Source organism: Populus euphratica, unplaced genomic scaffold (assembly GCF_000495115.2).
Source record: "Populus euphratica unplaced genomic scaffold, PopEup_1.0 scaffold393.1, whole genome shotgun sequence".
Classification (NCBI taxonomy): domain Eukaryota; kingdom Viridiplantae; phylum Streptophyta; class Magnoliopsida; order Malpighiales; family Salicaceae; genus Populus; species Populus euphratica.
Window position 1 is genome coordinate 38,711 of NW_011500280.1, and position 13,160 is coordinate 51,870.

Below are 13,160 nucleotides of genomic sequence, written 5' to 3' on the forward strand. Positions count from 1 at the left end.
ATGAGTTGTTCTGGGGAGAGAAACAGATATGAAGATCAAGAAAAATCATATTCAAATACATAAAAATAATAAAAATCCATCCATTATGATCAGAAATATATTTTTTAAATTTTATCTCTTATTTCTATTAGTAATTACTTTCGAGCAATGTTTGTAAAAAATTGATGGATTGGGGTAAAGTGGGGGGATCGATGAACATAGAGAGAATGGATGACTTGCATCTAACAAAAAGAAAAAGAACGAACAATCTCTATTGAATTTTATTTTATTTTTTTACTAAATGAAAGATACATCTAACCTCTCTCTTTTTTAATCCTTGTTCTCTTGTCTATAATTCTCTCAATCCTTCGGCCTTCAACGACGAGCAATATTAAAGTATAAAACTTAATCATCAACTTGGTTCTATTTTGCGTGTAATATTTGATTTGTATCCATCCAATTCACATACAAAATCTCTTTAATGACAAATATAATGACGAGTGTAAAATGTTTTTAAAACTGTTTTTTGGTTTGATGAGTGCTTTTGAATATTTTAAAATATTGCTATAAAAAATAAAAAGAACACCTTAAAAATATTATTTTAATATATTTTTAATTAAAAATTAATTTTATAAAATATCTATGTCGTATTGTCAAATATTCTTTTATTATATTGTCAAATATTCTTTTATGTTATAATAATTTTTAAAATTATAATTTTTAAATATGAATTTAAGAAGACAGCTTTTTATCATTAAGTTTTTAATAAAAAAAAATCAATAAAACTTGTATAAAATCACGAGAAATCAGATATTTTTAAAACCGTAGAAGAAGAAAAACACAATTTCAATTGCTTCTCCCGTCACCGAAAAAACGGTGCCCAAACCCGTATCAATTCAAGTCGCAGACAATGTACTCCACACGCCACCTCAGGTTCAAGGGACTAGAGTCAGCGTGACAAGACGGAGACACTGAAGGCGCCATCCACGTGGGAAAGTAAATATCAGCCTCACGTCCATGTCCACCTGTCACACCACAACCAACATGGCACTCAAAAGTCTCCACATTTTCAGCGCCAACGTGATATTTCTCGGAGCCCGAACCCAGAGAATCTGCCCCTTCATGTGAATCAATGCCGACCGTACATGTTGCCTGTTCGACAGTAAAAAAATCCATTTTTGTCGGTTATACTTAAATTAGGTCTCTCGTAACGACATAATATTCGATTTTGAATCTAAATTCTATATAGTGATTTACATATTTATGGTATTTTCTCGGAATTTCGTGATATATATATATATATGATCCTGATATCACACTACCTATGAGCTAGAGAAATCCATGAATCATGGCAAAAACATTCTAATAATAAATGCTAATTTAATGTTGATTTTAATCAGTAATTAAACAGTCTATCCTGATTAATTAAGAATGCATTGAATGATTGTCTACTCTTCTTGCTTGAAAAAGAAGAAGAAGAAAGAATGTGCCTTTTCCAGCTTTTGCTAGTTGAGTATTTATTTTGTGTGAGAATGTAGCATTCCAATGTATGAATTTAAAAAGAAAAAAAACAGAAATACATTAATATATTGATAGCTATAAGTATCTTTCTTGAGATTTGGTAAAGCATAGTAAAGAGTGAAATCTTTTGGTTGTATTTATATGAGCATGAATTTTAAAATATTTTATGTAGAAAATCTAAACCAAATCAGCTTGTAGCTCCAATGCTTCCGTGTCTGTTTAAAAGAACATAGACAGATAATAAAAGAAAAAATTAAACTGAAGACCTATAAAAAAATAATAAAATATATTCTTAATTAAACTAATTTTTATTTTATTTTATTTATTATTTTACTCTTTATGTCTATCTCTTAATGGAGTGAGAATGAATAATTATTGATTCTGTACCATAAAATCTCTTATCTTGTCATTCATTTCTTTTAATATCCTTTTGACGATATTAATTCTTTTTTAATGTTCAAATCATCACTTTAATAAAATATTAATCACATCTATTTAGTTCAATTTGCACCCTTTTATTTGAAAATAAACATTTAATTTAGTAAAAATATTATATTAAACACTTCTTAGGATTGAAATGGGAGAGCTGTATAACGGGTATAGTTAGTATCACTTAAGAGTGTGGTAGATAGATATTATTTAAAAAAAATTGTAATAATAAATTAATTTCATTTTAAAAAATTGTTTTTGATATTAATATATCAAAATAATAATAAAAATAACAATTTAAAGCTAGAAAACTTATATTAAAAAAAAATGACAATACTGCAATACCAAATATACCTGATAATACTATTATTTGTTATTACAATCATTCATATAAAAAAATGATGAACAAACGAAGCAAAACCATTCAAGGGGATGAATTTTACGTATTTCTTCTCAAGGAGAATTGTTGTCTACATAGGAAATTAAAAAAATAAATAATTGATAGAAATAAAAAGGATCAAAGGAGTCGCACACTTAAGATGCGTATGTAGCCTTTTGCTTCAATCATAATTAATATATATCATAATTTTTGCATTGATTATTCTAAAAACTCTTTTAAAAATTTAATTATGAAAAAAATTATAATTTATAGTTTTTCTTAAAATATCTTTTAAAACTATAGACACAAAAACTATTACAATACTATACACACACAATATAATTGCTGCTATTACATTTTGTTTTGTCTAACTGGTTAGTAAAATAAATTTTTTTTATATTGAGCCTTACACACAATTACATTTTAAATTTTGATTTTATAAAAGCAAAAATTACATGATTTTCATTAATAAAAATCTATTCTTTATTTATTTCACATGTAAAACTTTATTTTACAATAATTTTAACCAATCAAGTATTTTTTAAGCTAAGATTTTAAAAATTATAATAAAAAATATTTTTTTTTAACCGTGACGGTAAAAGTTAACCCCGTAACAACCACACATACAGGCAGAAGGACTGTTTCAAGTACAATAGAAGACTAGCAGCCGCAGACTGAGGAGTTAAGAGTGGCATGCATAGTGATCACAAGTGATTCACTCCTGCAAATCTTTCTGTAGAATATTCAAACCCACCCTTACTTCTTTAGTTTCTCGTGACTTCTGGTTCACATCACTTTCAAAACTAATCACAGTAATCATCACTCTTGCATTCAATCTTCTCCTCTGCCTTCAACTGCAATCCACTCGAAGTTCACATATTTTCACATCCTTTTCTCCTAAATTGTTATCAGTCATTGAAACAAACTCGATCTTTTTAGTTTTTTTTTTTTTATCTGAGCCTTTTGTACGTTGACATTCAAAACTATAGATTTATCAGGGTGGCTTTTATTTATCATCGTTGTTGCATCTGCTCCGGTTCTGTTTAGGGACTATCAACAAAAATTTTACGTTTTGGCCATCCTTGTATTGTCATCTTATTAATGTTTTAGGAATCTATATTTCTTGGATCTTACATTAAGAAATATATTTGGGGTTGTTGTTTCTTACTCTGATTCAAAGATGGATTCTTTCTGTGGAGCATCGAAGGCAAGTGCTGGTGCCAATGTTGTTAATGTTAACAACGGAAGTATTAGAAACGAAGGGACTCACTTTTGGGGTGAAAGGATTAAGAAGAACCCGAAGAGCAGGGCTTTGAGTGCCCTGTTGTGGAAAAATATGAGAAGCGGTGTGAAAAAGGCTAAGCCTGGAGTTGCCTACTCTGTTCTTACATCAGAAGTTAACAAAGAAATTGTGGTGAGTACAAAAACTGTTCAACGTCTGACGTTGATATATTAACATCTGATTCTGTCTGACGGCGATGCTTAAGTTTTTTTTATTATTAATTTTGATTTCAGACGTTTGAAGCACCTGTGTTTGAGACTCAACAAGCAGACCCAGGTAATGTAGCTTCGATCATATTAGGTGGAGGTGCTGGGACACGCCTCTTTCCTCTTACCAGCAAAAGAGCCAAGCCCGCGGTAAGATTTAATAAGCTCATGGTTTCTAGAAATAATTATTGAATTTTTGTTACAAATTTGAGATAACGGGGCTTGGTTAATTTGGTCTTTTGCATTTTTTTGAGAAGAAAACTGTAGAATTTATGTTTGTGTCCTTCCATACAGGTTCCAATTGGAGGCTGTTACAGGTTGATTGATATTCCTATGAGTAATTGCATCAATAGTGGGATAAAGAAGATTTTCATCCTAACCCAGTTTAATTCCTTCTCACTCAATCGGCATCTAGCTCGTACTTATAACTTTGGCAATGGTGTTAGTTTTGGAGATGGATTTGTGGAGGTAAGATGGTTTTTGTGCAGAAGAAGGAATTTGAATCTGCTAAATTATATACAAAACCACCAGAAGTGTATCATGAGATGAACTTATGCTTTGGTCTATTGAGGCAAGCAGTAATCATCAAAGAATGATCGCTTGTTAAGTTCTTATTACGGTATCGTCATACGTCTTTAGAGTTGTCGTTGTTGTTCAATTGAGTGTTTTTGTAAACTGCTGGTGTGAAAGTTCTTAAAAGAGATACCTTGGACAGGTTTTGGCAGCTACTCAAACTCCAGGGGAAACAGGAAAGAAGTGGTTTCAAGGAACCGCAGATGCTGTAAGGCAGTTTATATGGGTGTTTGAGGTGAGAACTCGTAATTTTGTTTTCTGTTGAAGATTGAAACTGTAAATTAGACTAAATGGGTTTCACTGGTCTGTTCAGGATGCAAAGAACAAGAACGTGGAGCATGTATTGATCTTGTCTGGTGATCATCTTTATCGAATGAACTACATGGAGTTCGTCCAGGTACTATTTTTATGCGTTCACTGGTGGGATGTTGCATCAAATACAGTTTTCTTGCATGCCTGATTCCTGGAATTTGACTTAAGTTCTGCTTTTCGATGTCTAAATGTATTTACAGAAGCATATCGACACAAATGCAGATGTAACAGTCTCCTGTGTACCCATGGATGACAGGTATCTCTAATGTCCTTTTATGTCAAATGGCATGGTGTCTTGTGGCAGTGTCTGCCTGCCTTGCAACTATAAAACTGTAATTGTTGTCACTCAATCTGCCATCATCCAGAACATTTATTGTAGAATAAAATGTTGTTTTGCATTTGGAAATTCATTGAAATTAGATATGTTGCAGTCGTGCATCAGATTATGGACTGATGAAGATTGACAACACTGGACGCATCGTTCAATTTGCCGAGAAACCCAAGGGCCCTGATCTGAAAGCAATGGTAGTTAGTCCTCTAATCATCTTATTTTTCATGAGCTCCAATATCTTAATTTTATACTTAATTAAGATCCCTTTTGGTCTTCTCTCAGTTGATATGCCTTCAGTTTTTATATCTAAATTTAGCTCTTGGTGATATCCTCTTCTTGCTGCAGCAAGTTGATACCACTCTTCTTGGACTCTCCAGACAAGAAGCTATGCAATTTCCCTATATTGCTTCAATGGGCGTTTATGTGTTTAGAACTGATGTCCTGCTGAAGCTTCTGAGGTGGAGCTATCCCTCATGCAATGACTTTGGTTCCGAAATCATTCCATCTGCTGTGAGGGATCATAATGTCCAGGTGAGACTGCCCTTCAAACATGGATTCATCCACATGTCCTTTTTTATTTCTAGTTAATTTGCATAGGTTAGCTTTATTCTAGTAATTGAATTTCTTATTTCTTTTTAACTTTTTCTAGGCTTACTTATTCAATGACTACTGGGAGGACATTGGAACAGTAAAGTCATTTTTTGATGCCAATTTGGGCCTCACGAAGCAGGTTGGTGTTACTGCCATCGCTTTCGTTTCTGCAGTATCTACCTTTACACTATAAGCTAATTGATGAAAGCAATTTTTCTCTCTGCTGCGTTATTAGATATTGTGAAATCAGCAAGTCATTGCTGCAAAAAATCTGTTCATATTGTTTTGGTTATGCTTTGAAAAAAGAGTGAACAATATTGTTGATGGGGTAGAAGTATCTTGTCATTTCCAATGAATTCAAAATCCTATGCAATCTCCAAATTGCTTGTTTAATTTATGGACTTAGATCATCTTGCAGTGAAGTGGTACTTAACCTATTCCAAATCAGAAACATTTTTGTTATTTCATTTTTCTGATTATGGAAATGACCAAGCCACTTGACCTTGTAGCACTGCGGTGAGGGAAAAAAGGTCGTGATTTGTACATTGATCAGTTGGTTTTCTTTAATGCAGCCACCGAAGTTTGAATTTTATGATCCGCAGACACCTTTCTTCACCTCTCCTAGATTCTTGCCACCAACTAAAGTTGATAGATGCAGGGTATGACTTTAAGCTCAAATGAGGTTACAATTTCTAATGTGCTTGGTGCACCTCGTGACACTTTCTTTTATTGCAGATTGTTGATGCAATAATCTCACATGGCTGCTTTCTACGAGAATGTAGCGTGCAGCATTCTATTGTGGGAGTTCGCTCACGTTTAGAGAGTGGCGTTGAACTTACAGTAAGCTAGCTCTCTTTTCCTAGTCTTTCCCTGCCCCATCGCTTCTCTTCCCTTCTTGTTTAAAGCTAGTACTGAATTAAGAAGACATTCTTTGGTGATAAATTAATTGATTTACAGAGGCAGGCTTCTGGATTCACGGGCATCACATTCTTACCCTATCTAGATTTGATTAATTCGACATAGACGGCAGTAGATTAAATTAAGCATGCTAGTATGCTAGGAAATTGACACCAGCAGGGGCTAGTTGTTTTGGAATGCACATTATTGAAGGAATTCCACTGGAAACAACATGCTTTTAGGAGCCTATGCCGTTCCAGATAGTGCTTTGGTTTATATTTAGTAGACATGACAATCCTATGATGCTGCACGCTGTGCCTCTTAAGACCTGTGTCTAATCAGCTGCAGATTGTGAATTTTATCGTCTTTTTATGGAATGTTTGCCTTCATAATATCACATTACATTTTTCTTTGAAAAAAAAATATTAAACTCAGTAAGTGGTGATCTTGCGGATTGATATTGTGACATTAAGTTAGTGGAAAGTTGTAAGCCATTCCGTAAAAGACAGTGCATTCCATGAGGCATTCTGTTTGCGATGCCTTCAAGGCATCAAATGTTATGAAACCTCCACTCTAATTGCATATTTCTGTCATCTGAAAAGGATCAAAATGCACTTGATTCATTTTTTCCTATCGAAATCCCATAAATACATGTGACTTTATGAAAATGAATTTATTTAGATAAATGGTGATCGTTATTGATGCCAAGATGGCATCATGTAGAAGCCTGGCCGATTTTTCTTTCAATTCTGGAGTGCCGACTGATTATAGTAATAGCCTAACGGGACTGTACTTACATCTCCAGGATACTATGATGATGGGTGCTGACTACTATCAAACTGAATCTGAAATTGCCTCTCTGCTAGCAGAAGGAAAGGTCCCAATTGGTGTTGGTCAAAATACCAAAATCAGGTAAGATTTAAGCTGCAACTCCTCTTTCTCATGCACACTTGCAGAAACTTGCAAGGTACAAGATGAGACCAGCATGTTGTTGCTAAAGTTTATTGTTCTTTACAGATTCTTTCTTGTAATATCATAAAAAATAAAAAAGGTTAAATTGAATGTTAAATGTTAGAAATTCGAATCTTGGTAATTTGTAAATAGAGTATTAGGGTTGTAAAGAGAGTATTAGGGACGCATGTATCCACTCATGATTGCTTATAGCAATTTAAATATTCATATTGGATTCTTTTGCCTGATGGTGGAACATATGCATGGCTTTTTTCTCTCTCCCAGGAACTGTATTATCGATAAGAATGCCAGGATAGGAAAAGATGTGATCATCACAAATGCTGATGTAAGTATAGCTTTCTGTTCTCTTTGAACTTCATACCAGCTTAAAATGTTCAAGAAACCAATTAGAAGTGTCCTGTATTTGATTGGCATATGTTTGCTTCGACTTATCAGGGTGTTCAAGAAGCAGACAGGCCAGCTGAAGGGTTTTACATTAGATCAGGGATTACAGCCGTACTGAAGAATGCGACAATCAAAGATGGGACCCTTATCTAGAAGTGCCTAGGGACCCTTATCTGGAAGTGCGTGCTTAGGAACCCTTATCTAGAAGTGCCTAATCCTAGTGATGAAGCTGACGGAGCAACCGATCCACATCTTTGCACTTGGTTGCTGTGATCATAACGAAGTAACTACTGTATATGTAAATTACGTACTCCTTCCATATGTGAAAGAATAGCCGAGAAGAGGAAGTATTTTAACTCGAATAAATTGAAGGGTATGAAGTCCATTTAGCAATATGGATAGGTTCATTGCTTAAAACACAAGCCATGGGGTTGATAATACACTGTTTATTCTGACTTTTCCACTTCAACCCAGTTGGCTATATATCAGAACTAATCTTGAGCTGGAATAAAATTGCTGTAGTCGAGGAGGGGATGATTTTGATTCAAGTGTAATCGCTTCCTTTTCTTTTTCGCTAAAATAAGTGCTATTGGATGAGCTGATTCATCTCCAACGGAGAATTCAGTCCTTACAACTTTAACCGAGTACGTTAGTTTTTTGCCTTTATAAAGATAAAAATAGTTTAATACGGTCAACACTCGAGCTTGACCTATTTGCTTCTCAATCTTTTAGGTTAATTGCCATTGTTTCGGATATCTTTTGCTCTCTTCCACTTCTCAATGTTCCTCAGCCTTGCATACATCTTTCGAATCCGATTTGAGCTTTTGAGACTGATCAACAATGACACTAGTGGTCGAAGGATTCTGGCTGAAGACTACCTCATACCCATCTCGAAATGAGTCCATTCCTTCAGCAAGTAGTTGCCAGAACATTCCACCTGCAGCAGCACCTCCGCTGCTGGCTGATGAATAAATAGCCGAGTAGACTGTATTGAACAGCCGGTCCCTTTGATTATCATTCGACGTTCTCAATGATTTTCCAAATTCAGCAAACAGAACTGGCTTCCGAAGGATGTTCTGTGAATCTTGGATATGATTGTTGAGCCAACTGTTCAAAAACGATTCTTGGCTTTCTTCACCTGAATTAGGTAACCTGTTCATAAAGAAAATTACCACATTTTGGTGAGGAATGTATTTATTCCCTGGAAAACCATTCACAGAACCAAATCAGGGACGGTTTTAGGTGGAGATTTTTAATTAAAACTTTACCATTGGTCAGGATAGGAGTGAACTGTGGCAAAGTCAATGTCAGGTATCTGATTGTTAGCAATGAAATCTGTCCCTACTAGAAAGTTTGGATTGGATTGCTGCTTTTCAGAAGAAGATGGTCCATAAAACCCTTCCAAGCCAACTTCTAACAAGTGATTTCCGTCTATGGATTTCAAGTAAGAAGCCATCTCTGTAATCCAAGCCTGCCACACAAAGCACAATTAAGTAAAATCAGACTTTTTTAATCTTGAGGGCTAGCTAAATTGATCGGACTCTATATTTGTTTTCTAGAAGTTATTAATCTGATTCCCTCAAATCTCAGGGTAATTTCTAGGCACGCAAAATTAGTCGAGTTATATGGCTATTCCAATAACCACATTAATAATAATAATAAATAATGAAGTAAAATCAAACAGTTGTTTCTATTTAATAATTTTGTTTTCTTGTTGGTGATCAAGCCAGATTTTCTACTTATGTGGAGTTGATAGCTCTTAATGGACGTTATAATCATTCCTTTTGCGTGACACTTTTGTTAATCTTTTCAGTGACCCTTTTATCCGACTATGTTAATGAAACTAATACTGCCAAAACCTCACCTAATCTTAGTAGTATAGGTTCTTAAATTATTGCCCCAACTTCGAGAGTGGAGGCAGGAAATTGAACAAAAAAGGTTTTGAGCATGTCAGTTCTTGTGACCGACTCCCTTTTGGCAAAATCCCGAGTGGAGTTGCAAAACAACATTAACGAATAAATAAAAATCACAAGACTTTTGAGTTCAGAAATATTGAGAGATTGTGAAAAGATTGTAACTTGCAACTAGACATGTAGAATCAGAAAGATCAGATGGAAAAGTCTATCCAACTCACCTGAATGGTCCTTCCTGATGGATCTGAGGCACATCTGGGTTCATTCATAAGCTCCCAAGCCATTATCGTTGGCTCATCTTTGTAAACAACTCCGGTGATACTGTTACGTCTTGTCAGAACAGTCTACATATGTACAGAAAAAAATAGAAAAAATTAACCATGGTATTGTAAAACATGAGAAAACCAATAAATCCTTCGATTTACAAGGAAAGGAAGGACACTAGAGAGAGAGAGAGAGAGAGAGAGAGAGTCACTCCAGTGGTTGAATCATTTGTCTCTCAAGCTGTCACCAATAGTGGTATGAAATATTGATAATAATGGCAGGGACACAGAAAGATGGAGAGTCACCCTCACCTTGATATGATTCTTGTAGTATCCTTTCACTATAGAGTTTGTATAGAAATCATCAAGAGATGATATGGACTGGCCTTGACTGGATGCCCAGTTCACATACTGTTGTCTCCCTCCAAAGTTCTCATAGTTGTTCACCAAGCTCAAAATCAGCTTAATCCCATTCTTCTTAGCTTCGGAAATGACAAAATCCAATCCCTTTTGAGCCAAAAGTGAAAATGAAAATCCAGACATTAACAGAGACAGAGAGGATGAGGATGAAGAATTTCAAAAGACTAGAAAGAGAGTAAAAGGCGAGGTGTATCATGATTACCTGGAAAGTTTGTTCATTGTAGTAGCCAGGTGAGACCTGTAAAGCTCTATCCTGACCATCATTGAAAGCCCAAGTTCTTGCCAGTGTAAGGCCATGCTGTTTAGCATCTTGGAAAACAGATGTCACTTTGTCTCTCTGTGAAGTGTCTGTTGCAAAGTACATGAGCCAGTAGGCATTGAAGCCATTTGCATAAAACGGGCTACCATTCAACAAGAATTGCACTCCTTTGGTTCTTATGAACCCATCATCTGCTTCCACCTGGAGAAAAATTCCCTGTTCATGAATGAGCAGAATCACGAAGAAAATTAGACCCCAGTGCCTCATTTCTCTTCCTTCTCCCTTTCCTGACTCTCTCGACGCAACAAAGGATATGTGATATGCCCCAGCAATCTCAATACTAAGGTTTTGGGTTTCTTATGGTGCACAATTTTCCGGACCTTTCTCAAATAGGGTAGGTTAAAATACCAAATGAAAATGTCACCATCTCCCTAAGAGCAAAAGGTGTGTGGCTGACAATGCCTAGATGCCCACTACTTCTGCACATTTCTCATGGGCCCGTAAGAGGTCCATAACGCCGAAGATAAAGTTTTTTTTTTAAATAATATTTTTTAATTAATTTTATTATGATATTTCCTAGTTTTATTTTTTTATTTAAGGAGAATATTTTTTGTAATTTATTTTTGTCTATATCTTTTAGAGAGTAGAGAAATAAAAATTCAGCATTTTAAGAGTATTTACAGTGTTTCTTTAATTTCTGAAAATTTTGACTTGTTCGCTCCTTTCTATGTTTAAAAAATTATGTTTAAGATAAATGACACGTCACCATTTTTTCTTTTCTTTTTTAATTTCTGGCAGGTTGAACGGGTTCAGTAAGGCAGGTTGCCCCACGTTGACTACAGGGCCGAAAGGGAGCACTAACTTTTTTCCAAAATCTAGCGCACATCACGGCGACGTTTCGGACAGTGCCTTCACCTTGGAGAAAGCTAAGGAAACCTTATAAAGCGCCGGCACACAGGAAACGGTTTATATTATCGATTTAATATATCTCTCAGATCATGTGAATTTATAGAGGTGGTTTTAATATGGTTCTAAAGGTTTTTGTAGATGAAATTCAGAATCATTTCAAATTATTTTATATTTTTTTCAATTTTATTAATATTTATTTTAAAAAAATATATTAAAAAGTTTTCTTGATTTTGAAAAAATAAAATTATTTTTGAAAGTAGATTCAGTTTATATAGTACAAGAGAAACCTTTTTTTCCTCAAAATACCGAAAATTAGATTTTTGAAAAGGATTTTTGGTAAAAATAAAGAAAGAGATGATATTTGTTTGAAATATAATAATTGAAAGATAAAATTGAGCGAAATAATATTATAAACATCAGTATGACACAGCTTGAATAGTTCAAGGGTAAAAGGGGGTATTAAACACGAAGGAAACTGCGAGGAGAAACGACGTGTCGTTGAGAAGCAGGAGAGGCATTTTACTTTGAGACACTGTGGTTTAAGTATGAGAATTCAACGGCTGGTGATGATGTCGGAGGAAGGTTCAACCATAAATTCCCTCCGTGAAATTGGAACTCTTGGCTTCACGGGGGTTTATTTCTGTGTTTAAAAAGTTTTTAAAAAATTAATGTGTTTATGATTTTCAATAGTTTTAATAAGTTAATATTAAAATAAATCTTAAAAAATAAAAAATATTTTAATATATTTTTAAATAAAAAATATTTTAAAAACAATTATAATTACAATAAAAAGTGAATGAGAACCCAACAAAAGCAAGGAAGGAATACAAGAGGAACACGTCTTCTCTTTATTCTTGAGGATATAGTGGTTTTAAATTAATTTTTTTAGAAATTATTGGTTTAAATATTATAAATTTTAAAATTATTATAAATTTAATTTTAAAATTTTAAAAAATTAATTAAAATATGCGTATGTTACTTGGAAATCAAGAATTAAAAAAAAAAGAAAAAAGGGAAAAGAAACACAAGACAACGAAGTAGAGAAAGGAAGAGTCTTTATTCCCACTAGCCACTGCTCCACGTCTTGTCTTTTGGCCTATTCACTTTTTATCGTCGGTAATGTCATGACAGGCCATCTCAGCGTCATGCTGGTGCCAAAAATAGCAGGGGTTCTGATAATGCGGTGCAGGGTAATTTTAAAAAACTCCGAGGGGAAGTACAATAGTCGGTGGTTAGCATCTGGATAATAAATTTCACGTACTCGACATTGAAATACACCAGACAACATTTAAAAAAACACAGTTTTGATAGTACTTCTTTTCTGTCTTTTAAGCACCTGTCCGGAATTCCGGTGAATAGCCGACATTGAAGATTTTTTTTATTTAATTGTTTTTTGTATATTTTCAATTGTTTTGATATATAAAATTTTAAAATAAATTTTAAGAAATAAAAAAATTTAAATATATCTCCTACAAGAACAGTTTGGGCTCAGAGCCAACCGTATGTCACGGATTTTCTTACTAGAAAACTCCAACCCCCC

At 34.2% G+C, this 13,160-nt stretch overlaps 2 protein-coding genes across 3 annotated transcripts; one reads left to right on the top strand and one right to left on the bottom strand.

Moving 5' to 3' along the window:
• Positions 1-2,975: 2,975 nt before the first annotated feature.
• On the top strand, positions 2,976-8,309 carry LOC105113120 (glucose-1-phosphate adenylyltransferase large subunit 1-like). Of its 2 annotated transcripts, none has more exons than XM_011009149.1 (15): positions 2,976-3,722; positions 3,824-3,946; positions 4,091-4,264; positions 4,512-4,604; positions 4,683-4,766; positions 4,882-4,937; positions 5,113-5,206; positions 5,358-5,543; positions 5,662-5,742; positions 6,206-6,262; positions 6,339-6,443; positions 7,306-7,412; positions 7,737-7,797; positions 7,908-8,017; positions 8,050-8,309. In XM_011009149.1, exons 1-14 carry the CDS (start codon positions 3,489-3,491, stop codon positions 8,007-8,009), a joined length of 1,557 nt encoding a protein of 518 aa, XP_011007451.1. In that variant the 5' UTR covers positions 2,976-3,488; the 3' UTR covers positions 8,010-8,017; positions 8,050-8,309. The 2 variants fall into 2 exon arrangements, with proteins under 2 accessions (XP_011007451.1, XP_011007450.1); XM_011009148.1 differs by having other exon boundaries at positions 2,977-3,722; positions 6,176-6,262.
• Positions 8,216-11,145, bottom strand: LOC105113119 (mannan endo-1,4-beta-mannosidase 7-like). Its single transcript, XM_011009147.1, has 5 exons — positions 10,655-11,145; positions 10,345-10,539; positions 9,991-10,113; positions 9,125-9,327; positions 8,216-9,008 (listed from the first exon to the last, which is right to left on the bottom strand). Exons 1-5 carry the CDS (start codon positions 10,976-10,978, stop codon positions 8,633-8,635), a joined length of 1,221 nt encoding a protein of 406 aa, XP_011007449.1. The 5' UTR covers positions 10,979-11,145; the 3' UTR covers positions 8,216-8,632.
• Positions 11,146-13,160: the final 2,015 nt, after the last annotated feature.